Source organism: Anabrus simplex, chromosome 6 (genome assembly GCF_040414725.1).
Source record: "Anabrus simplex isolate iqAnaSimp1 chromosome 6, ASM4041472v1, whole genome shotgun sequence".
Taxonomy (NCBI): domain Eukaryota; kingdom Metazoa; phylum Arthropoda; class Insecta; order Orthoptera; family Tettigoniidae; genus Anabrus; species Anabrus simplex.
Window position 1 is genome coordinate 244,672,090 of NC_090270.1, and position 24,594 is coordinate 244,696,683.

Below are 24,594 nucleotides of genomic sequence, written 5' to 3' on the forward strand. Positions count from 1 at the left end.
CATTGCAACATTTTTGTAACGCTACTCTTTTGTCGGAAATCACCCAGAACAAATCGAGCTGCTTTTCTTTGGATTTTTTCCAGTTCTTGAATCAGGTAATCCTGGTGAGGGTCCCATACACTGGAACCATACTCTAGTTGGGGTCTTACCAGAGATTTATATGCACTCTCCTTTACATCCTTACTACAACCCCTAAACACCCTCATAACCATGTGTAGAGATCGGTACCCTTTATTTACAATCCCATTTATGTGATTACCCCAGTGAAGATCTTTCCTTATATTAACACCTAGATACTTACAATGATCCCCAAAAGGAACTTTCACCCCATCAACGCAGTAATTAAAACTGAGAGGACTTTTCCTATTTGTGAAACTCACAACCTGACTTTTAGCCCCGTTTATCAACATACCATTGGCTGCTGTCCATCTCACAACATTTTCGAGGTCACGTTGCAGTTGCTCACAATCTTGTAACTTATTTATCACTCTATAGAGAATAACATCATCCGCAAAAAGCCTTACCTCCGATTCCACTCCTTTACTCATATCATTTATATATATAAGAAAACATAAAGGTCCGATAACACTGCCCTGAGGAACTCCCCTCTCAACTATTACAGGGTCAGACAGAGCTTCACCTACTCTAACTCTCTGAGATCTATTTTCTAGAAATATAGCAACCCATTCAGTCACTCTTTTGTCTAGTCCAATTGCACTCATTTTTGCCAGTAGTCTCCCATGATCCACCCTATCAAATGCTTTAGACAGGTCAATCGCGATACAGTCCATTTGACCTCCAGAATCCAAGATATCTGCTATATCTTGCTGGAATCCTACAAGTTGAGCTTCAGTGGAATAACCTTTCCTAAAACCGAATTGCCTTCTATCGAACCAGTTATTAATTTCACAAACATGTCTAATATAATCAGAAAGAATGCCTTCCCAAAGCTTACATACAATGCATGTCAAACTTACTGGCCTGTAATTTTCAGCTTTATGTCTATCACCCTTTCCTTTATACACAGGGGCTACTATAGCAACTCTCCATTCATCTGGTATAGCTCCTTCGACCAAACAATAATCAAATAAGTACTTCAGATATGGTACTACATTCCAACCCATTGTCTTTAGTATATCCCCAGAAATCTGATCAATTCCAGCCGCTTTTCTAGTTTTCAACTTTTGTATCTTATTGTAAATGTCATTGTTATCATATGTAAATTTTATTACTTCTTTGGCCTTAGTCTCTTCCTCTATCTCGACATTATCCTTGTAACCAACAATCTTTACATACTGCTGACTGAATACTTCTGCCTTTTGAAGATCCTCACATACACACTCCCCTTGTTCATTAATTATTTCTGGAATGTCCTTCTTGGAACCTGTTTCTGCCTTAAAATACCTAAACATACCCTTCCATTTTTCACTAAAATTAGTATGACTGCCAATTATGCTTGCCATCATGTTATCCTTAGCTGTCTTCTTTGCTAGATTCAATTTTCTAGTAAGTTCCTTCAATTTCTCCTTACTTCCACAGCCATTTCTAACTCTATTTCTTTCCAGTCTGCACCTCCTTCTTAGTCTCTTTATTTCTTTATTATAATAAGGTGGGTCTTTACCATTCCTTACCACCCTTAAAGGTACAAACCTGTTTTCGCATTCCTCAACAATTTCTTTAAACCCATCCCAGAGTCTGTTTACATTTTCATTTACCGTTTTCCACCGATCATAGTTACTTTTTAGAAACTGCCTCATACCTGCTTTATCAGCCATATGGTACTGCCTAACAGTCCTACTTTTAAGACCTTCCTTTCTATCGCATTTATTTTTAACTACCACAAAAACAGCTTCATGATCACTAATACCATCTATTACTTCAGTTTCCCTATAGAGCTCATCTGGTTTTATCAGCACCACATCCAGGATATTTTTCCCTCTGGTTGGTTCCATCACTTTCTGAATTAGTTGTCCTTCCCATATTAACTTATTTGCCATTTGTTGGTCATGCTTCCTGTCGTTCGCATTTCCTTCCCAATTTACATCTGGCAAATTCAGATCTCCCGCTACAATCACATTCCTTTCCATGTCGTTTCCCACATAGCTGACTAAGTGAGAAAGAGTGGTGTATTTCTTTAATTCAGCATTAATGAAAATCGACCTAATTATGAATATCTTGATGGATCATTTATTATCATTTACTTGGGTAAGGGAAACTCCATTATTGATAGTTGTATATTGACGTTAGTTTGTTGATTGTTATGTCTCGTGACTTCAGTATGTAACTACTGAAGTTAGTAGCAGTGATAAGCCATTAAAAAAGAGAATAGGACGGCATATTTGCCTTTAAGAATTAGGTGAGGAATGGATTTCGGCTTTGGCACTCCCCAAAAATGAAGGAATATTGATGCAGAAAATGGAAGTCGACGACTTGATATATCACTATGTTTCTCGTTAAACAACAATCTTAATCTGTTTACCCTCCATGTTTGGTTTTTCCCTCGGACTCAGTGAGGGATCCCACCTCTACCGCCTCAAGGACAGTGTCCTCGAGCGTGAGACATTGGGTCGGGGTATGCAACTGGGGAGGATGACCAGTACCTCACCTGCTATGCTGAACAGGGGCATAGGTGGGGGATGGGAAGGTTGGAAGGGATAGACAAGGAAGAGGGAAGGAAGCAGCCGTAGTCTTAAGTTACGTACTATCCCGGCATTTGCCTGGAGGAGAAGTGGGAAACCACGGAAAACCACTTCCAGGATGGCTGAGGTGCGACCCGAATCTACCTCTACTCAGTCGATCTACCGAGGCTGAGTGGACCCCGTTCAAGCCCTCGTATCACTTTTCAAATTTCGTGGCAGAGCTGGGAAGTTACTTCACCATTTTGTGTATACCTTTACGATTCTGTAAATATATCTCTGTCACGACTAAAATTATATTTACCTGTCGGATGTACTCCTACTACCTATGTGATATTTGTAAATGTGGCATATTCTTGCTTCGTAACTATTGATTTTAAGAGCTGTTGCTACTATTTCATTGCTCGCTTCATTATGTCGGTGTCCTATTTTTAACAAAAACTTATAGTTCTAGTTGATCATTAAATAAATTTATCTGTTCTCTTAATTTTCTCCTTCTCACTATTCTAATCTTTTTATCCTCTGGGGCCCATCACCTTCTCTCTGCATATTTGTTTACTGCGTCATTAATCTACTACGTAGGACACAACCTACTACAAACACTAATCAGAAAGGAAATATGGAAGGGTTCCGACAATTCGAAAAATGAAGATATCGGCCAAAGAATGACAAGGGTCGCGAAGGGCGTGAAAATGCAATACTCCCTGGGCCTTGATACCTAATACCGTCGGGGTCGGAAAAGAACAAGAGTTAACCAAGGGAGGTCGGATAGGATAGATGAAGGTGAGGATCCTGGCACAAGTAAGTGGAAGCAATACCAGGACTCAGCTAAGGGCCGCGTAGTCGCCAACCCACGCTCCCATGTTAAGAGCAACTGGGTCTGCTTTTGGTCGCCTCTTATGACAGGCACGGGATACCAAGGGTCTTAATCTACCACCCCCACCAACACGGGGTCGGGAAATCATACCCGGTACCTCCGGGTAAGAGGCAAGCGTGCTATCCCTAGACCGCGGGCGGCGAATAATTAATACAAGGAACGTACAATACTGTCCCCTTCAAATTTGGCCTACAATAAGCATTTATTATATTTGCCTGTGTAAGACTTCAATTCATCAGAGCGGACAATATTCCCCAGCCTTGTATAACAGAGACAGCTCCCAGCAGGTCGAGAACCGCTATTTCCAAGGGGGCCTGCGGGCGATCAGCTGGCCACGTGACACAGTAAGGGAGTGAGCCAAGGTCACCAAGACACATGCGGTCTGTATATGTGAATCTCCAGCGGAAGTAATTTCTAGAAATGAACGTCAGACGTCAACCAATTACGGACGATTATAGTGACACACCCCTTTCCCTGGATATGTATAAAAACCCGTGTTTTCGGAAAAAAACGCTCTCTATGCTGCTAATTTCTGCTCTACGCTGCTCTACTCTGCTGCGTGCTGGAACTTCGAAATGATTTCTTCTGTCCACTTCAAGATGTTTATTTATTAAATCATTAGTAATTGAATCTACGAGCTTAGCAGATCTCCTTCGTTACAAGTTACGTATTTTTCGTAATTAATTTCATCGCGTGTGTGTCTGGAACATATTCTAAAACCATTTGTTAGTTTCAGCCTCTACTCAACGAGAAGAGAGAAGACACCGCCACGTGCTGGAACGAGTACATCAAGATGCTGTCGTGTTATGAAGAAGAAGCCTGCCACTACTTCATTTGGAATATTGGTGCTACGGTGATCTACTAAAAATGTAGGCAATCTTCGCCATGGGGAGATAGCGACCCCGGGGCAGAGAGCTGACCACATGTTCCAGATCATCGGCGAAGATCCAGTTACATCATGAATTTGAGTACCCTTTAATAATGTTTATCTGTTCATCTTTGTAGAAATAATGCTTTCTTATTCATTAGTGGTAATATTTCTTCTAGTCTTGTAGTAGATTTGAATATTTTCACTCTTCTTTCCGATAGGAGATGGTAGTTTTTGTCATTCATGTGTGTGTGATTTTTGATCTCTATTAGTTTAGCTAGAACGTGTGAATGTCTTCAGCGATTATTCTAGCTGTCCCATTTGATAGTCTAAAGTGTTTAAAAATTATTGTCCTCACCGATAATTAACAATTTAATTTTTGAAAAATATTTTCTTTTGAAAACACTTTCGGCATGTTGTGTTACGCCGGATTTCTATGTAAAAGTTTCTTCATGTGTGATTTTAGGCTTATTAATGTCGTCTGACATTTTGTCGATTCCTTATTTCACGAATTTAGATCTCGCACATCTAATAATAATAATAATAATAATAATAATAATAATAATAATAATAATAATAATAATAATGAATTTTCATCTCGGGTTAAATAAATAATTAAGGATCATGAGTTTAAATATTGCTTGATTATGTGTGTATAATGTTAATATGTGCTCAATTAGGGTAAATATGAGCCTGGAATATGGCAGATTCTCGTCGGATCATTTATTATAGTTTATTGACTTGTGGATGGATTATTACTCTATGTTTGTGACTTGTGAATCCATTTATTGAGTCTTATTTGGAGAATACGTTTGTGGAACGTAATTTCTTCATGTGGAGCACGTGTTAATTGGTAGATGTATCGTTGAGTAATAATAATGTCGTGACTCATGAACCATTAAGGCGAATGCTTGTATTTGACCTGTTCTATGTGCATTTTTGTCATCGACAATTTCTTCAGGCATCAACCGCCGATATTACCATGGACAACTTTGTTAATTTTATTTCTTTGTTAAGTGATTACCTAGACTTCATCATATTTCAGAGGGACGTAAAAAATGTTTTTCTTTGTCCGATACCGTCATCGAGAGATTTCCAACATTTAGGATTCAAAATCAGAAATTAATATTCAAAGGCTAGAATTCGCTGTAAATAGTGTAAATAATTCTTGTGTGCCCTAGTGTGAATGCGTGTTGTAATATTTTCTTTGACCATGATTTTGGCCAGATCACGTGTTCGCTACGTTGAATCGTGATGATCAGCGTCGTTCTTTATGATGGCATAAATTTTTTGAATTTAAACCTTTAATTAATTTTATTGGTTATTTAAGTAGAACAAAGTTTAGAGTATCACACGGTAATGAATAAGGAAGGATCATTTCCATGGACTCGGTTCACCATTTAAATTTGTAAAGCCGATAATGTTAAAAATTTAGCAGAAAGTGTCAAATATTAAAAGGTAACTTTTCATTTGTCAGATAAAATATTAAAAAGTATTTTTTTTCGTTTGTTAGACGAAATATTTGAGGAAGGTTGAGGAAAGTAATTATTGTACAAGCAAAATAGTGCAAAAAGAATTTAAGTCCAGTGAAGACAATTTTGAATAATATTTTTGTACCGGGCGGTACACCTCCACACCGTTTATTTAAAAGTTGCGCCAGTTAATACTCCTCTTCTGGAGGAAATCTGAACTTTATCTACGGTCTTAATTTTCAAATTTCTCAGAAGATGTCACTACCTGGAAAATTTTGAGTTTGTGAACTGTGTCATTTTCGATGTACTTTTGTTTTGCTTGTATTAAGAAGTGTGAACTTTCTCTTCTAGAGGACACTACTGAAGATCAACAATAGTGCAACCTAGTGCAGAGTCAAAGAACTATTTTGTTGGAGAAAATTTAATTTCAGGAGTTTGTTCTTTGTTAAATTTATTTCTATCATTGTTTAAGTTGGCAATATTTACCCCTTTCTTCCCCTTGCTTTGAATGTATCCAATCACGAATTTCTTCAATGAATTTCTGGCCAATCAGGGGTATCTTCCCCCAACTTGTATCTGTTGCGGGGTCCTACCCAATAAAATCTTTGTGGGAGGGTGTTTTCTTTCCCCTAACGCCTAGAATTCTCTGCGAGAGTATTTAAACTGCTGATTTTAGGGTCTCCGGGCCACTTCTGTTCCATCTTTCTGTGTATTAAGTACATAGCAGGAGGCGGGAAGAGCCTCTTTCCTCGGCAGCGTTCTACTACCAGGTAATGGCCTATTAATATCTTCTTTTCTTGCTAGGTCGGCAGTTTAACTCTCGCGGCGGGTTCGAAGCGTTTTCCATCATGTAACCTTTTCCTAAAATGTAACTACTCTTTTCTTCTATTCTCTTGTAAAGCTACATTATGGGATAGAGAGTGCTAACCCTCTCGAGTTCCCACTCACATCGTCTTGAGGTGAACTTATTTTTCTCACCCAATTCTCCCGTAATGTAATGTAAATTGCCATTAAGTCACCTCCGTAGTATGGGATTAGCCCTTGTAGTAACGGCCTAGTGCCAAGTAGGTCTTAAGCAAAGTGTATTAGGAGTGCAAGTTCGCCTCCTCTCAAGTTGTATTTTAGAGGTCATGTATTAATCTTTTCTCTCCTAATAGACCTCAGTAGGTTGGGTATTTTACCCCTGTGTATATGTCCTTTGAGGACAACTTGAAAGTTGAGTTTGGTGTGGCCTGGGAGAGGCTTAACTTTAAGAGCGAGTGGCTCTTTTCTAAAACTGAGAGTTGTATGCCTCGAGGAGGCTTTGGTGTGTAATTTGGAGCAAGGGCTCCAGGGTTTGATTGGGGTCTTCTGCCCCTTTTGTTGAAATTGGTATATCGTAAAGTTGAGCTAGTTGCTCAAGAATTGTGTTTTCAGGGCTCGAAGCCCAAATTCTTTAATCCCTGTAATTGTACATTTCAGGTTGTATTTCGGCTACTAAGTACCTGTTCTATTTGTTGTTACCTAATTTTGAAAAGAAAATATAACCTTGTTAAAATTTTAAATTTAATTTCTCTTTAGTAGCTTGAGACCTATTCACCACCCAGCACCTTCTTTCATGCTTAACTACCACAAAAACACGGTAACAAGTGGTAGCAGAGCGTGGTTGAATGGGTCTCAATTTAGCCCCTTTTGACGGCTAAACATTGCTTTGATTCGAACTCTAACAATTTTCTCAGTTGCTGGAGTTTTTTGAGTTTTTCAAAATTGTTCTGTCATCATGCCCGGCCCTCGCGATGTTCTCCTCCTTAACTACTTGCGCAAAGAGGAGTTGATATATGAGTTAACTATCAGAAACGTTCAATCTGGAGGCACGGTTGCAATAGACACTAACAAGCTTAGAGAGTCCCTTGATTTGCCCATTTCCATCCCCAATTTGGGAGAGAAAGAAATTGACGACTCTCTTTCCACGATTGTCGAGAATATTACTGGGCTAGCATCGGTAGTCAGCTTTTTTGATGAAAACGATCCATCTCCTAATCAAATTAAGCGTGTGCAAGGCAGGCTGTATCACTTTGCAAATAGAGTTAATGATCTATTGTCTCTAAAGGTGAATGACGTTCAGAGGAAGCAAGCTAATACGCTCCTTGAAACTATTTCTGAATTGTCTAGTAAAGTCACTCTATTGTTAACGGGGGAGGCTCCTCCCAAATCTGATCAACCCTCCATAGTGAATGCAGGCAGTGAGGAAGCGCCTCCCAAGGGAGAAGTTAATAGGATAACCGTTGCTGCTCAAACTATCTCTGCCCCATTGGACAACGAGTCTGAACGCCGTGCATCGTTGGGTAACATCCGTTCTGAATTAACTTCTTTGCCATTGAAACCTTTACCTACTATGTCACCCGGGTTTAGTAGCTTGCCTCATCCATTGGCAATGTTGCTAAGAGGTATCTCTAAGTTTTCTGTCAACACCACCAGTGAAGTAATTTCGTTTTTAAGATTTCTAGTGGAATTTCAGGATCACGCCCTTGTGTTTTCTCTTTCCCCTTGTCAGATTTTGCAAATTATCTATCCGTATGCTATTGGTGTTCTCTCAGATAAAATAGTAAGAGCCATTGCTGAACAGTCATCTATTGAAGATTTTCACGCACACTTGCTTGCAAATTTCATTCCTGCCCGCGCGAGGTCATCTCTGATTCAGAAATACTATTATCGAGTACAGAGGTTGGATGAAAACTTGGCTGATTTCATACAGGACATTAAGTTTTATACTAGGGTGTTTGCCCTTCATTTTCCTGAAGATCAGATTGTACAGGCTATTGTAGAGGGAATTTCACCTCCCTATAGGTCATATTTGTGTTTCGCGGCGTGCCCGCAAACTTTCTCTGAACTTGAAGCATTGGCCGTTTCAGCGGAAGGAGTTAGATACGCCGATTCTTTGCGTGTCGCGAAAGAACCCCCGCCTTCCTTTTGTAACACTCGGCCTCCACCTCGCCGACCAGTCAATCCCCGTAAATGTTATGCTTGCGGGTCGCCTGACCATCTGCGGAATAAGTGTCCTCTGATCAAGTCTAGTAGGGCAAATAATGGAGCTGGTTCATCACAAGGCTGTTTTAAATGTGGGGCCTTCTCACATATCGCTAAGAATTGTCCCAATTCGAATAGCACCCCCTCCTGCTCAACTTCTGGTGTAACTTCCAACAACAATCAAAAGTGACTAGTGGCTTCGGCTGAGTCAACTAATTCTGCTTCCCAAGGCTCAGCCCCTGGCAAAAAGGTCGAGAATTCAGGGAACGATAAGTCTTCGAATACATCTTTTGAATGCCCCAAAGAGTGTCTTAGGATTGCGGCGGATACACCCGCACCTGTTCCTTTTCTTAAGGTTGAGTTAAATAATGAGCCTATAACAGCTCTATTAGATTCAGGCAGTGTTTGTTCCATTATTTCGGCTGTATGGTACTCGAAATTGAAATCTGTTTGTAAACTACCCGTCTATGACTCTCCTCGTATTCAATATGTTTCGGCTAATTCATCTCCATTAGAAATTCTAGGTTCCGTACTGGTCAAAATTCGTATTTTTAAATTTACCTGGAAAATTAAACTGTTTGTGGCTAAGCACTTGTCTTGCCCCATCATACTGGGAGCGGACTTTATTTCTCACACTGGTCTTGTGCTCGATCTCCAGTCTAGGTCGTGCACATTCAAATTTGCTTCTAGTTGTAAAATACCACTATTAAAGTGTAATTCTGTGTCATGTTCTTCTATTTCGCCTACCCAGGATGAGATGTTGTTAGACCTTAGACATCTACCTGAGGAGCAGGCTGATAGTATTCGCAAACTGTGTCAGTCGTTTCCCGAGGTGTTCTCTGATTCTCTTGGTGTTACTGACCTTATTGAATACAAAATTGAGGTTACGGATTCGATTCCTGTCCGTTTTCCACCGTATAGGCTATCTCCACCTAAAATGAAGGCTCTGAAAGAAATCATCGATCAGATGTTGAAGGATGGTATTATTAGGCCCTCTAAGTCGGCGTATTCATCGCCTATTTTTCTAGTCCCGAAACCCCAAGGAGGCTTCAGGCCTGTCATTGATTACAGGGCTCTCAATCGGAAGGTGGTGTTGCAATCTGTGCCCCTTCCCGACCTTCATTCTTGCTTTTCATGGTTTCGTAAGGCCAAGTTCTTCACTATCTTGGACTTGAATCAGGCCTATAATCAAATTCCCCTTGCCGAAGAGTCTAAACACCTTACAGCGTTTGCCACGGACTGGAATTTATATGAATACAACCGCGTGCCTTTCGGGCTCCCCACGGGAGCAGCTGTACTCACTAGGCTACTAGATAGGGTCTTCTCCGACATCAAATTTGAGTACTTATATCACTACTTGGATGATGTCGTCGTATTTTCAGAGACTTTTGAAGAGCATCTAGATCATCTGCGAGAAGTTCTCGATCGCCTTCGTAAGGCGGGGTTAACTGTTAAGTTGTCCAAGGTTGCCTTCGCTAAGCCCTCTATGTCTTTCCTTGGGCATATTGTGTCACCTGATGGTGTAGCTGTCGATCATTCTAGAACTCAGGCCATCCGTGATTTTAAACCTCCCAAGGACATTAAAGGTATCGCCAGGTTCATTGGCATGGTGAATTTCTTCAGGAAGTTCATTCCTAATTTTGCTAATAGAGCGGCGCCCTTAAACCTTCTTCGTAGGAAAGGCATCAAATTCGAGTGGGGACCTTCTCAACAAGCCGCTTTTGAAGACCTTAAATTAGCTCTTTGTAATGCCCCTGTTCTTGCTATGCCTGATTTCTCGAAGAAATTCATCGTCCAAACCGACGCGTCGTCGTCAGCGGTAGCTGCAGTCCTTCTTCAAGAGACTGAACTAGGGAGGCGCCCCATCGCCTATGCATCTAGGACTTTGTCGGCTCAAGAAGCCAAGTATTCCATCTATGAGCTCGAAGGTTTGGCAGTTTTATTTGCCTTAGAAAAGTTCCGTCTCTATCTGGAACATGTCAAATTCGACCTGGAGACAGATAACCAAGCCTTAAGCTGGGTCTTAGGTAGGCCGCGTCGTACTGGTCGTATAGCCCGTTGGGCTATCCGTATTTCTGCCTTCCAATTCGATGTCAGGCATATCAGAGGTACTGAAAATGTTGTTGCTGATGGACTCAGCCGTATGTTTTCAAACGACGTTGAGAACCATGAACCGGTCGACCGTTCATCACCTCCCGAGTCCACACTAGTTGATGTTAGTGCCATTTTAACTGATGCCCCCATGCTCTTTAGGGATATCGAGAAATACCAACGTGAAGATCCGACGCTGGCTCCGATAATGGAAACCCTTTCTTCTGGGGAACATGTCGTCCCTTATGTTCTGAGGAATGGTGTTTTATGTTGCCCTTCGAGGCATGACAAGATGATGAAAGTTGTCGTTCCAGCTGTTCTCGTGCCTATGATCTTCAAATACTATCATGAGACCCCATTGGGGGGGCATCTTGGAATCTTTAAAACCCGTGAAAAGATTCGTGAAAGGTTCATCTGGAAAGGTATGGACGGTGAAATTCGTGAACTTGTAAAAGCTTGTAAATCTTGTTTGATCAGTAAACCCACCATGTCCACTAAAGTAGGCCTTTTGTCTTCTCATCAAGCGTCGCGCCCCATGGAACGCCTGTATATTGATTATGTAGGACCCTTCCCCCAGTCGAAGGGAAATGCCAACAAATTTATCTTTGTATGCGTAGATGGTTTTACCAGATTTTCTTGGTTATTTCCGACTAAGCTGGCTACCGCTCAGTCCACCATTACTTGCCTAAATTCTATTTTCGCTTCTTTTGGTCCGTGCCAATACATTGTATCTGATAATGCTAAGGCTTTTACATCTAATTTATTTCGTAAATTCTGTTTTGACTTGTCCATCTCTCATGTAACTACTTCTGCTTATTACCCGCAACCATCTCTGGCTGAACGAGTTAACCGTAATCTCAGGTCCGCTCTCATTGCTTATCATCATGAAGACCCTTCCAGGTGGGACACGTCCCTGCATTGGTTAGCTTTTGCTTTGAATTCGGCGGTTCATGAATCTCACAAGTTTACTCCAGCTTCTTTGATGTTCAAGTTTGTTCCCAACTCGCCGCTCTCTAACCTCTGGTCTCTGAGTGACATTCTGCCCGAGACAATAGATCCGGACAACATTAAAGATCTTTGGAAGAAGGCTAAAGCTAATCTTAAAGTATCTCATGAAAAGGTTAGGGAAAGGTATGATCGTGGACGGAGACCCACCACCTTGAAGGTAGGTGACCAGGTTATGGTCAAAAATTTTGTTCCCGCGGGCAAGCTTGCCCCCAGATTTCATGGGCCTTGTATCATTCTCGATTTTCTTACGCCGGTTACCTTATTGCTAAGTAATCCAGCCACCGAGAGGATATTTAGGGTTCACCTGTCCCAGGTGAAACCGGTGTAATTTCTGTGTTAACTTGCTTCATATTATTTTGAAAGGATATGAAGGTTATATTTTTTTTTGAGTTTCACTTTTAAGGCATTCTGCCCCTTCTATAGGATTTTGTTTCTTATGTAAGCATGTTTGTGAAACCTGCCCCGACCCATTAAACTGCCATCCTGTCTTTGCCACGGCCATTACCACGCTCCCGTCTCCTGCTCCACTCTACACAGTGGCTTAATGAATACCATGAATATCTGCACGCCGCTGGCCCCTCACTCTCACTACAAGCCTGTACCCTCAAAGAAAATGATTGTCCAACACAATTCTGCCGCCTAGCTTTAATGTTTCAGCGCCCCCGCAGCCGCGCAGCGCCGTGCAGCGACTGGGGAGGGGGATGGGCCCCCTCCTCTCCAGCGAGGACGACATGTGCACGGCGAGCCGGAGCTCACCTCCCGGCCAAGGCTGATGTGCGGCGCACGACCTGCTACTGGCCCGCAGCCTGTATATGTTCACCGCGGGCGCGGCGTGCTTCTACACCTCTGCTCCCCTCATAGTGCGGGCGAGCGGTATCTCAGGGTACTTAAGGGGTCCGAGAGGCCTCCCTTGGACGCAAGCTGCAACGGCCGGTCTGGCCATCCTTCTTAATCTACATCAGCTATATGGACTGTCACCCTAAGCAATAACTACTCTTGGAAATTCAGCAGCAATATTGGGTGGACATTGCAAATTTTTCCTTCACCTTTAAGTATTAAAAGCTTATCTTCAGAAATTCAACTTCGATAAACATAAAAACCTTACGTTACCAACTGCAACAAAAATTTTGGAACGGAATTAAGAAATTTCTCAAAAACTTCTGCAAGTTATCTTAATATCAACATCAAAACTTGGAACTTATTTTCAAACAAACGTTTATGTTCTTCTGTGTTACCCCTTGGATGAACTTTTGGGGGGGGAGGTCTGTACCGGGCGGTACACCTCCACACCGTTTATTTAAAAGTTGCGCCAGTTAATACTCCTCTTCTGGAGGAAATCTGAACTTTATCTACGGTCTTAATTTTCAAATTTCTCAGAAGATGTCACTACCTGGAAAATTTTGAGTTTGTGAACTGTGTCATTTTCGATGTACTTTTGTTTTGCTTGTATTAAGAAGTGTGAACTTTCTCTTCTAGAGGACACTACTGAAGATCAACAATAGTGCAACCTAGTGCAGAGTCAAAGAACTATTTTGTTGGAGAAAATTTAATTTCAGGAGTTTGTTCTTTGTTAAATTTATTTCTATCATTGTTTAAGTTGGCAATATTTACCCCTTTCTTCCCCTTGCTTTGAATGTATCCAATCACGAATTTCTTCAATGAATTTCTGGCCAATCAGGGGTATCTTCCCCCAACTTGTATCTGTTGCGGGGTCCTACCCAATAAAATCTTTGTGGGAGGGTGTTTTCTTTCCCCTAACGCCTAGAATTCTCTGCGAGAGTATTTAAACTGCTGATTTTAGGGTCTCCGGGCCACTTCTGTTCCATCTTTCTGTGTATTAAGTACATAGCAGGAGGCGGGAAGAGCCTCTTTCCTCGGCAGCGTTCTACTACCAGGTAATGGCCTATTAATATCTTCTTTTCTTGCTAGGTCGGCAGTTTAACTCTCGCGGCGGGTTCGAAGCGTTTTCCATCATGTAACCTTTTCCTAAAATGTAACTACTCTTTTCTTCTATTCTCTTGTAAAGCTACATTATGGGATAGAGAGTGCTAACCCTCTCGAGTTCCCACTCACATCGTCTTGAGGTGAACTTATTTTTCTCACCCAATTCTCCCGTAATGTAATGTAAATTGCCATTAAGTCACCTCCGTAGTATGGGATTAGCCCTTGTAGTAACGGCCTAGTGCCAAGTAGGTCTTAAGCAAAGTGTATTAGGAGTGCAAGTTCGCCTCCTCTCAAGTTGTATTTTAGAGGTCATGTATTAATCTTTTCTCTCCTAATAGACCTCAGTAGGTTGGGTATTTTACCCCTGTGTATATGTCCTTTGAGGACAACTTGAAAGTTGAGTTTGGTGTGGCCTGGGAGAGGCTTAACTTTAAGAGCGAGTGGCTCTTTTCTAAAACTGAGAGTTGTATGCCTCGAGGAGGCTTTGGTGTGTAATTTGGAGCAAGGGCTCCAGGGTTTGATTGGGGTCTTCTGCCCCTTTTGTTGAAATTGGTATATCGTAAAGTTGAGCTAGTTGCTCAAGAATTGTGTTTTCAGGGCTCGAAGCCCAAATTCTTTAATCCCTGTAATTGTACATTTCAGGTTGTATTTCGGCTACTAAGTACCTGTTCTATTTGTTGTTACCTAATTTTGAAAAGAAAATATAACCTTGTTAAAATTTTAAATTTAATTTCTCTTTAGTAGCTTGAGACCTATTCACCACCCAGCACCTTCTTTCATGCTTAACTACCACAAAAACACGGTAACAATTTTGATAAAATTTTGATTTAATTAATTTTCAATTTTAATTGAAATGACACTTTATTCGACATCCTAAGGAAGGAATAATTTAATTAAAGAAATATTGAGATGAATGAATATGATTATTTAATATTCAAGAGAAAGGAAATCAGATTAATTTCATTTTCATTTAATTTGTTAAAATTAATTGATTATTGAAAGGAGGTCCTCCTACAAAGTAATTTTCATTTTGTTATAATTTCGTTAAGCCAGAAGTAGGCTAATCCAGGTGTATATTTTTACAGAATAATGTCAACCAACATTAAGGGAGGCTTGGTGCAGACAAAGAAAAAACTGGCAGAGAAGAATTAATTTTGTTTATCAAGATTATTAGTCAAAATTTTGTTGTTGTTAAATGTGTTAGTTCATAATAAATGTCAAAACCTGTTGTTTTGTATTTGTGTGTTATTGTCGCTACTCCTTGTATTTTCCCTGCCTTCAAAATTAAGTAAAGCCAGAAAACGAACGGTCCACCCTCGGGACTCTCGTTCTCCGGCTGAGCTATGCCCGGTAAGAATGGGGCAATACTAAGCACTCATTTTCTTTTGTGAGACTATCCGCAGACGGAGAAAGATAAATTCGCAAAGAGATCACGAACCGTGTGCAATATTTTCTTGGTTTTTGCTGCTGCTTAAGATGGAGAGAGCCCACATTGGCTAATCGCATGAAAACAGAAAATATGTGCGTGAGGGCGGAGGGTAAGTATTCGTTTATGAAGGAACTCTTCTGAGTTTTTCGACCAAAAATTGGTTTAAAATGTGTATCTTGTACAAGTGGATCGTTGGTAGATGCAGAGTGGGTTTCGACCCTTGGGTTTCGTCCCTTAAGTGGCCACGGCTTGTCCGTGGTCCAACAGCTCTGTACTCTGACCGGCCAACCGAGCAGAGAAGAGGTGGGCTCTACCGTGGCTCTACACCTCTGCATTCGGGAGACGGGACAGGGCTGGACCTCACGGCTGGCCCCAACCGTCGGCTGTCCTGAGAATGGTTTTCTGTGGTTTTCCATTCTCCTGCGCTAAGGCGAATGCCGAGACAGTTCGTGGTATAGGCCACGGCCAACCAACCCCCTCACTTTCTCCACACATCTCCTTCACCGTAACAAATCTCCCGGCCTGAGTGACGGCGTCATCGTCTAAGAGGCCCTCCTCCCCCTTCAGAGTAGGAATGAAAACGTTTAGTAGTAGTAGTAGTAGTAGTAGTAGTAGTAGTAGTAGTAGTAGTAGTGGTAGTAGTAGTACAAGTGGATAATACAAACTTTGAGGCATATGCAGACGTGACATCTCCCCCTATCTTAAGCGGGAGACTCCCTCGTCTTGGTTCTTCCTCTCTCCTGATCGCAGAGACTTATCTCCCGATTTTGAGAACAGATTTAATATTCGTGTATTTTTTGAAAACTCCACGTTTCCCCTCGTTCTTTAAGTAACTGGATAGAACTGATGTTCGCTGGGCACTGGCAAGACAGGTGCAATCACCTGGTAAAGTTCTTACATATGACAGAATCATTTCCACTTAGCAATGCCGACTGTGAGACTATTTGTTAAGGACAAAACTCAACTCATATCAAAGCTTCCCAAAAAAGAATTCTGGAAGTAAATTATACCTCAAAACACGTCCAACAAGGCTAGTACCTTGAGCATAAATGTAGTTCAGAAATTTGTGAAGAGGTCTAAGGCAGTTACAGTGAAGAGACATGAGTGCTAAAGCTCAGAACCATGCAGTATTTCAGTATTTATGAATTAATGAATGAATAAGAGAAATTGCGCAATATAATTTGTTAAATATTCCTCAAATGATCCGTCGTAATATGATGGGATATGCCGCAAAAAATAGTCTGATCTTTCACTTCTGAAAGTTAAGACGTGTGGATATGTTGTTAGCGTTTTTCTGCACGTGAGGCAATTTCTAGTAGACCTTCATTTAAATCGCGGCAATAGAAAAAAATCCTCTTCAAGGGAGTGTGGACCCGAAAGGGCCACTGGTCTCGTGACAGAGACTGGCCAGTATGTGCAAAAATACGTTACAGCTACTAAATGGCCTTTTTTTTCTTCTTGCCGTAAGTCCTGAGATTAAAGGAGGAATTGAGAAAGTGTAAGGTTATCGTCTGACGCCATGACACTTTCAAACTTTGCGAGCCTCTTTAGCCTCTCTCCTTCTGCAGTAGTTGGTAACGAAATCTCTGTCTCTTCATTGGTGGGACTGTCCGGTCCCATGGCTAAATGGTTAGCGTGCTGGCCTTTGGTCACAGGGGGTCGCGGGTTCGATTCCAGGCAGGGTAGGGTATTTTGACCATCATTGATTAATTTCGCTAGCACAGGGGCTGGGTGTATGTGTCGTCTTCATCATCATTTCATTCTCACCACGACGCGCAGGTCGCCTACTGGCGTCAAATCAAAAGACCTGCATCTGGTGAGCCGAACTTGTCCTTGGACACTCCCGGCACTAAAAGCCATACGCTATTTCATTTCATTAGTGGGAGTGACGTCGTAATCTTCTACATCTCTGCCTGGCAAGAGTAACGAACACATCTCTCCTCCAGAATCATTTATAGGTAAGCATAGCAGCTGTGAAACTAACATATTATGTTACAATCCTTACGGTGCTGACTTTATATTTCTACCTGTGGCGGTCCACACAGCCACACTGATTGTAAGATATCTAGGGACCAGGCAAAGTGTGCCAACTGCCAAGGCAGCCATGGTGCTTCGATTCTTGGATGCCCAATCATAAAGAAGGCAATTAGAGCACACTGCAGTACTACACGACACGTCACCTCACACACATGAACACACATTCCATCCCTCTTTTCCATTCCCACGCTTATACTGCAAACCCATGACCCCAATATTCAAACCTAATCGCCCCTACCAAGCCCCATCAGTTCACAACCTCCCAATCAAACCCAAACAGGCTCCTTAACCTTCTCACATCCCAAGCCCCACCCTATATAAGACGCTCTAGCCAACTACTATAAAGTAAAGCTACTGAGCCAAGAAAATGAAATCCCGCCAAGTTGACCTTTTCCAATAGTATGTTCTCACTTTTTCTACAAATATAATCACCTAAAAACAACAGAAGCACTGGACCCCAAAAGTCGAGTCGCGATGCAACACTACAAGCTGATAAATACCGCTGCTATTCTAAATTCTAACACCCGCAAACTTATACTAAACATTCAGTGAGTTTCTGCCATCGGTCCCCCGGCAGGCGCGCTCAGCTTATCTACCTCCCGTTGACTAATCGGTTCCCGTTACACAGCGCAGCGACAGCACGGGAATGCCCGCACTTCGCAGTTCAGGTCCGTGCTTAGAACGTGTATTAAGTGTTTATCTGTCGCTCCAACTGTTCTTGAGTTATGAAATCTTACTTCGGGGTATAATTCTCATAATGGCTCCACATCTGTACACGCTAGAGGAAATTGTGTGAAAACAGAGTCTTTAAGGGAAGTCGTTCGGCAAATTGTAACACAATTTTCATATGTACGTCCTCACACAGGGAGATCGTACGGAAGCTCGTAAAGAAATTGAGAGGAACTGTTTTTTTATTCGATAAGAAGCGAAGTGTTAAACAGGTGTACGTAACGAGGAAAAAGTAAGCGAAATCAAAGAAAGATCAGAACATACGCCTACAAAATCCCTAAGACGACTTTGACTAGAAGCCGGAGTGTCGAATAGTTCATCATGGCGGGCTAGGAAAATTTTAAAATTGACCTATCCTTTTTTAAGACACAAAGATCCATGGATCCAGTACTCAAACCATTTTTCGACGAACTGACTGACACTGACCGTCGAAATGGATATTTTCAGCAAGACTCTGCCCCCGCGCATAGAGCTAATGACACATTAAACGTAAATGAGGAAATTTTTGAAGACGGCTATCACGGCCCCCAGATTTAACTATTTGGAACTTTCATTTATGCGGGAGCTTAAAGAAATAAAGTGTATGCAAGGAACTCTCACACGTTGGACGAACTGAAAGATCATTTTCGGAGAGAAATAGCCTCAATTACGGAAGACGAACTTATGTTTGTGAATCGGAGAAATGTGTGGATGCAGGAGGAGAACATTTCCAACATCTCCTGTCACAAGGTATAAGCTCATTTTCTTAACTATTAATTATTCATTTTATTAATTATAATTGTTATCTCATGTCATGCACGGATAAAGTGAGAGAAGAGCTGTCCTTGCTGCTGTGCTGCAGAGCGGGCAGTGATGAGTCAACGGGAGGCAGATAAGCTGGGCGCTCCTGCCAGCCAATCGATGAGAGAAACTCACTGTATAAATGCACTCATTTATATAAATAAATGTCATCGCGTAGATATCGTCAATCCCATTCTTGAATAAGCTGGCGGACTGTCGGCAGAACCACATGTGTACCCATTCGCACAGTCTCCGATGCAAACCGAAGTCCACGAACTAACTAGGAAACTATCGGATTCTTGTTAAGAATCGCTCAATTTGATATGTTGCGCACAGCCTCTGTAACAACAGCAGACGTGCTGGGATGTTATGGTGCAATAACTGACCATCTACCGAGTTTCATTCCAACTAGTGCTGTTCAACCAAACCTGTTCCCTTGTTAACAGTGCAGAATAACCAACATACCGCGTTGATATCATGTGTAATGTTACATCGGTGCACTAGTGGCTAAATTGCTGTTAACATTAAAGCTAAATAATATAGTTTTCTCCCAGAAAAAGGAGAAATGGCACCAACATTTTGTCCACTTACCTTAAGTCGTGTTAGTACACTCTTAAAACCTGCCTTTGTTGCATCCTTTTGCCCCGGTAATCTCAGAGACTTTGCCATTTGTGTCGCTGTTTCTCCCGCACTTCCTATGTAAGCCATGCCCAGCACCGCCATCGCACTGAATGGACTGAACACACAATTCCCGGGTTTCCATTTCAGCACCTGCGAAACAAAGTTATGCGTAAGGCACACCGGGGAATCCTTACCAAAAATGGCTATCGGCCAAAATTCTTGAGAACTTCGGTAAATAATAGTCCTTAGTGTGTAGATCAAAAGTGCCAAAGGGCACAAAATAAAAAATTGGAAAGATATATGTAAATCTCTCCGCTACACGGAAAAGCATAGAATCATGGATACGTTTTGGGGGTTAAAAGACGAGAGGTGGTGGTGAGTTTGGTTTAAGAGAGTGACTATCACTCACTGATTAAAAATATGAAACTGAATTTAAATGAAACAATATTAAAATACTCATGAAATAAAATACTCAATTGTCGGACTATGTACTCACACTTTGTACTTACCTGCTTACCTACACATACAATTGTTGATGGGCGCCAGCTACAAATAGATGTAACGATAATAGAATGAGAGTCTTGAATATCTCTAGGGTGTGAGGTAATAAGCTTCCTTTGACAGCATAACATATAGGTACTGGGGAAAGGAAATTAGCGTTCGGTTTCCCCATTAAAATGTGAGTTTATCTGATCTACTATAGAAATGAAGCAATCAATATATTTGATAATAAACAAAATATATTCTTTAAAAATTGACATTAACGAATGAAATTTACTGCGATAATTCAAAAGATAATATAAAACTGGCATTATAACTGAAGGAAACTCTAGGTTTTAAATTTGAAATCTTCTTGACCGGACATTAAAAAGTTATACAAGAAATGTATCCCTCACTGTTCACTTGACTGTACCTCGAACACTTTGAGTGTTATTACGCTGTATTTCTTTTTGTTGGTATCCGCTGTAGGTATCTCAAACCTAATTTTGTGTTGTCTCCTTTTAGTTTCAAAAACGAGATATAGCATGGCTTGAAATTATATTTACACTTCACAATCAACTTTAGAAGTAATTCACTGATGACTGTTAATCTGCATTACGACGACTCAATATTCGGCTGCCACCGAAATGACACAAGAACTCAACCGAACAGATGCTTTTTTTTTTTTTTGCTATTTGCTTTACGTTGCACCGACACAGATAGGTCTTATGGCAACAATGGGACAGGAAAGGCCTAGGAGTGGGAAGGAAGCGGCCGTGGCCTTAATTAAGGTACAGCCCCAGCATTTGCCTGGTGTGAAAATGGGAAACCACGGAAAACCATCTTCAGGGCTGCCGACAGTAGGGTTCGTCTCCACTATCTCCCGGATGCAATCTCACAGCTGCGCGACCCTAACCGCACGGCTAACTCGCCCGGTCCGAACAGATGCACGAAACAGACTTCGAACATATAATCCATTTGGTCACTGTTCCCCATTTGTCTCCTTCCAATTGACTCCAATTGACTTCATGGCAACTCTCTCCATTCACCTCCTTCCAGCCACCTGCTTCCAACCAACTGAAATATCCAACTGACTCACTGACCATCTGTGTTCTCACCATCCAAATGACTCCCCACTACCATCTCACTACAACACTCCATGGCAAAACTCTCCATCCAAATGACTGCCGCTATAGGATCCAGCTCATATATACAGAGTGAACTTTAATAAAACTGACATACTGCATGGACTTATTGCTGACTGGAAATGAAGGAAAAAATGTCCTATGAACGTGTGTCCGGAAATGCATCGTTGCGACGGTAGTGGGCACGGACAAATGAAATTTTCTCTGATGGCTACTTGCAGTGCTTTTCTTCTGTTGCAGATACTGTTGGAAGCAGAATGGTCAGGTATTCATGTAGGGAACAAGGCGAGATGGTGTTTATGTACGGCTAAGCCCATCGAAACGGTCGTGAGGCAGCACGGTTATACCAAAACAAGTATTCTCACAGACACCAACCACATCACACAACGTTTCAAGCCATTTTTGGACGTTTGAGCGATCATGGGTCCTTTCAGACAGACGAACGTGCAGGAGGCGGCGGACTGTGCGTACACCAGATCTGGAGGAACAGGTCCTGCAGGATATTGAGACGAACCCTAGTACAAGATCAGGCAAGTGGCCCGCCAACATGGTGTAAGACAGACTACGATTAAGTGTGTCCTGCATGACAACCGCTATTATCCCTATCACCTGCAACGAGTGCAAGGATTATCAGCAGCGGATTTTCTTCTACGGGAAGGATTTTCTCGATGGTTATTGTACCACGCCATCACAGTTATGGGATTTCCGTCGTCGGTCCTCTTTACCGATGAAGCAAACTTTACCATAAATGGCATCGTCATTCTGCATAATCGTCATCAGTGGACTACAGAAAATCCCCGGGGAATGGTTGAAGGGTCTCACCAGCATCGGTTCAGCATCACTGTTTGGGCAGGGATTTTTGGCAACCACATACTTGGACCAGTTATTATTCCACAACGCCTCAACGGAGGAACGTACCTGGACTTTCTGTAGAATACTCTGCCTGGATTGCTTGAGAACGTGCCTTTGGCAATAAGACAGGTTATGTGGTTTCTGCATGATGGAGCACCACCCCACTTCCGCATTACAGTTCGCCAACACCTCAATGACATCTTCCCCAGGCGCTGAATAGGACGCGAAGGTCCTTTTGCATGGCCTCCTAGATCACCGGACTTAAACCCCCAGGAGTTTTACCTCTGGGGACATCTGAAAAGCGTTGTGTATGTTGCACCAGTTCCTGATGTGTAGACCCTTCAACAGAGTGTTCACGACGCCTGTGACGCTATTCGGCGAGAGGCCGGAACGTGCGAGAGAGTGAGGCAATCCATGATACGATGTCTGAACGCGTGCATTGTAGCACATGGAGGACACTTTGAACATCTGCTGTGACGTGTACTGTGTACAGCTGTGTACTGTGTTCAGGGACTATTTGTTGTCGTTGCACGCACACCGTCCATTTCCGGACACATGTTCGCAGGACATGTTTTCCTCCATTTCCAGTCAGGAATCAGTCCCTGCAGTTTGTCGGTTTTATTAAAGTTCACCCTGTATAGCCATTAGTTGACACATGGTATAACACCCACGTCAAAGCTCAAAATAGATATTATGTCACTCCCATCCAGTTACGAATGTTGCATATTTTGTTTAAATAGCCCCAGACCCACTAGGGACTCCCTAAATATGATCTCATCGCTAAATGCATACAATGACAGAGCGATAACTCGACAATTACGTTAGCAATATTACACCACATGTTGCAAAATCAGAAAGTTTCATAAAACATATCTGATATTAGGCAGTTAGTCTTACTTTACATTATTTTAATACTAACACACACACACACATCTACATATATATATACAATAAATTAAATACAATAATAAAGCTAGCGACAATTAATTAATTAATACATAGCGAAATCAGATTATAGAAATGAATCAAACAATAATAATTACAATAATAATAATAATAATACAGATATAATAATACAACAACAGCAATAATGATAATAATACAGATATAAAAATACAAATGAATGCTTGTAACGGGATTTGAACTTTTACAAGAGGAAGAAGAACTAGGCAACCATCTTTTATATAACACTAATCAAAGAGAAAGAATGGAAGGAATCCGACACCTCGGAAAATGAAAGTACCGGCCAAGGAAGACAAAAGCCACGAAGGGCGTGAAAATGAAATACTTTCTAGCCCTCGCAAAACTAATAGCGTCGGGGTCGTAAAAGAACAAGAGTAGACCAGGGGAAATCGGATAGGATAGATGAAAGTGAGGAGCCTGGCACAAGTAAGTGGAAGCAATGCCAGGACTCGGCTAAGGGCCCCGTGGTCAACAAACCACACTCCAAAGTTCAGAGCCCCTGGGCCCCTTTTAGTCGCCTCTTACGACAGGCGTGGGTGTTATTCTACTGCCCCTACCCACAGGGGGATAAAAGACGAGAGAACGAATACATATTCTTTAGTTTTTTCTTGCTCTTAGTAGCCTATTACGACATGGAGGGGGTACAGATAATGCATCCATTCACTCCACCCGCAGGGAAGATGAAGAGTTCCGATAGATCGAATAATTAATGTATAGCATTATAATCTACGCCCAACAATATGGCAGCTGATAAAGCACACGGCACTCCCATGCCATGTCACCTATCAATATCTACGTACAAAGAGAATGGCCGCTGATTTAGCACAAAATGTTTGTAAGATACGTATTTTGAGAAATATGACCTGCGATTGGTCCAGGGTGCATATTTCTATCCAATATATAACTTTCTCTTCCTTCTGCAGTCTTCAGAATTTTTAATTAATGATTTCCTGTTAAAGTTATTCGCCATTGCTTTATTTACTGCCTCTCGTTATAGAGCTAATAGTCCAAGATCAAGATCTTCCTAAAACATTTCTTTCCGTCCACCAAAATGGCGTCGTTCTTCCATCCATGCAACGTTGTCTGGTTGCGGCGGTGTCGATTTCTTGTCCCTGCAAAACTATTCACACTAAATTGCTTACACTATTTCCAGATAGAACCCCAGCCCAGCATCATGTATATGTTTTAAAAGTAGTTTTCGAATTGCAGCCGTTTTGGATTTGACACTATAACGGTAAATGGCTCCCGGCCAAAATTCTTGAAAGTTTAATCAATGATACTCCTTAATGTGCAGATCAAATGTATAACTGAGCACTTCTTCATGTGCCATATTTTAGTGAAGGTTGGCGATCAACGGGGCGATCTTGAATTTGGATGCAGTGACGCGGAAGAAAGACATCGTGTTCAACCCGTACCAGTCCACAAGATTCTTCAGCCAAAGAGTTCGTCGCTGGCAAAGTCTCCTACGCCTTTGTATTCTTCCCTATTTGACAAGTTGGAGGATTCTGTCTTTATCATTGCGCATTATATGGCTGAATTATTCCAACTTCCGCTTTTTCATGGCCATGACTTGTCTTCTTTCCTAGTCGATCCAACACCTGGGAATTCTCGATTATGTCCATCCACGAAATGCGAAGCATCCCTCTGTACACCCAC

At 41.7% G+C, this 24,594-nt stretch overlaps 1 protein-coding gene across 1 annotated transcript in view; it reads right to left on the reverse strand.

Moving 5' to 3' along the window:
• LOC136875953 (serpin B6) overlaps positions 1 to 24,594 on the reverse strand; it is a 177,103-nt gene that overhangs the window by 71,134 nt on the left and 81,375 nt on the right. Inside the window, exon 4 of the mRNA XM_068228277.1 lies at positions 19,469 to 19,648. Coding sequence (XP_068084378.1) covers positions 19,469 to 19,648 — 180 coding nt within the window. The remainder of the gene's footprint in view (positions 1 to 19,468; positions 19,649 to 24,594) is intronic.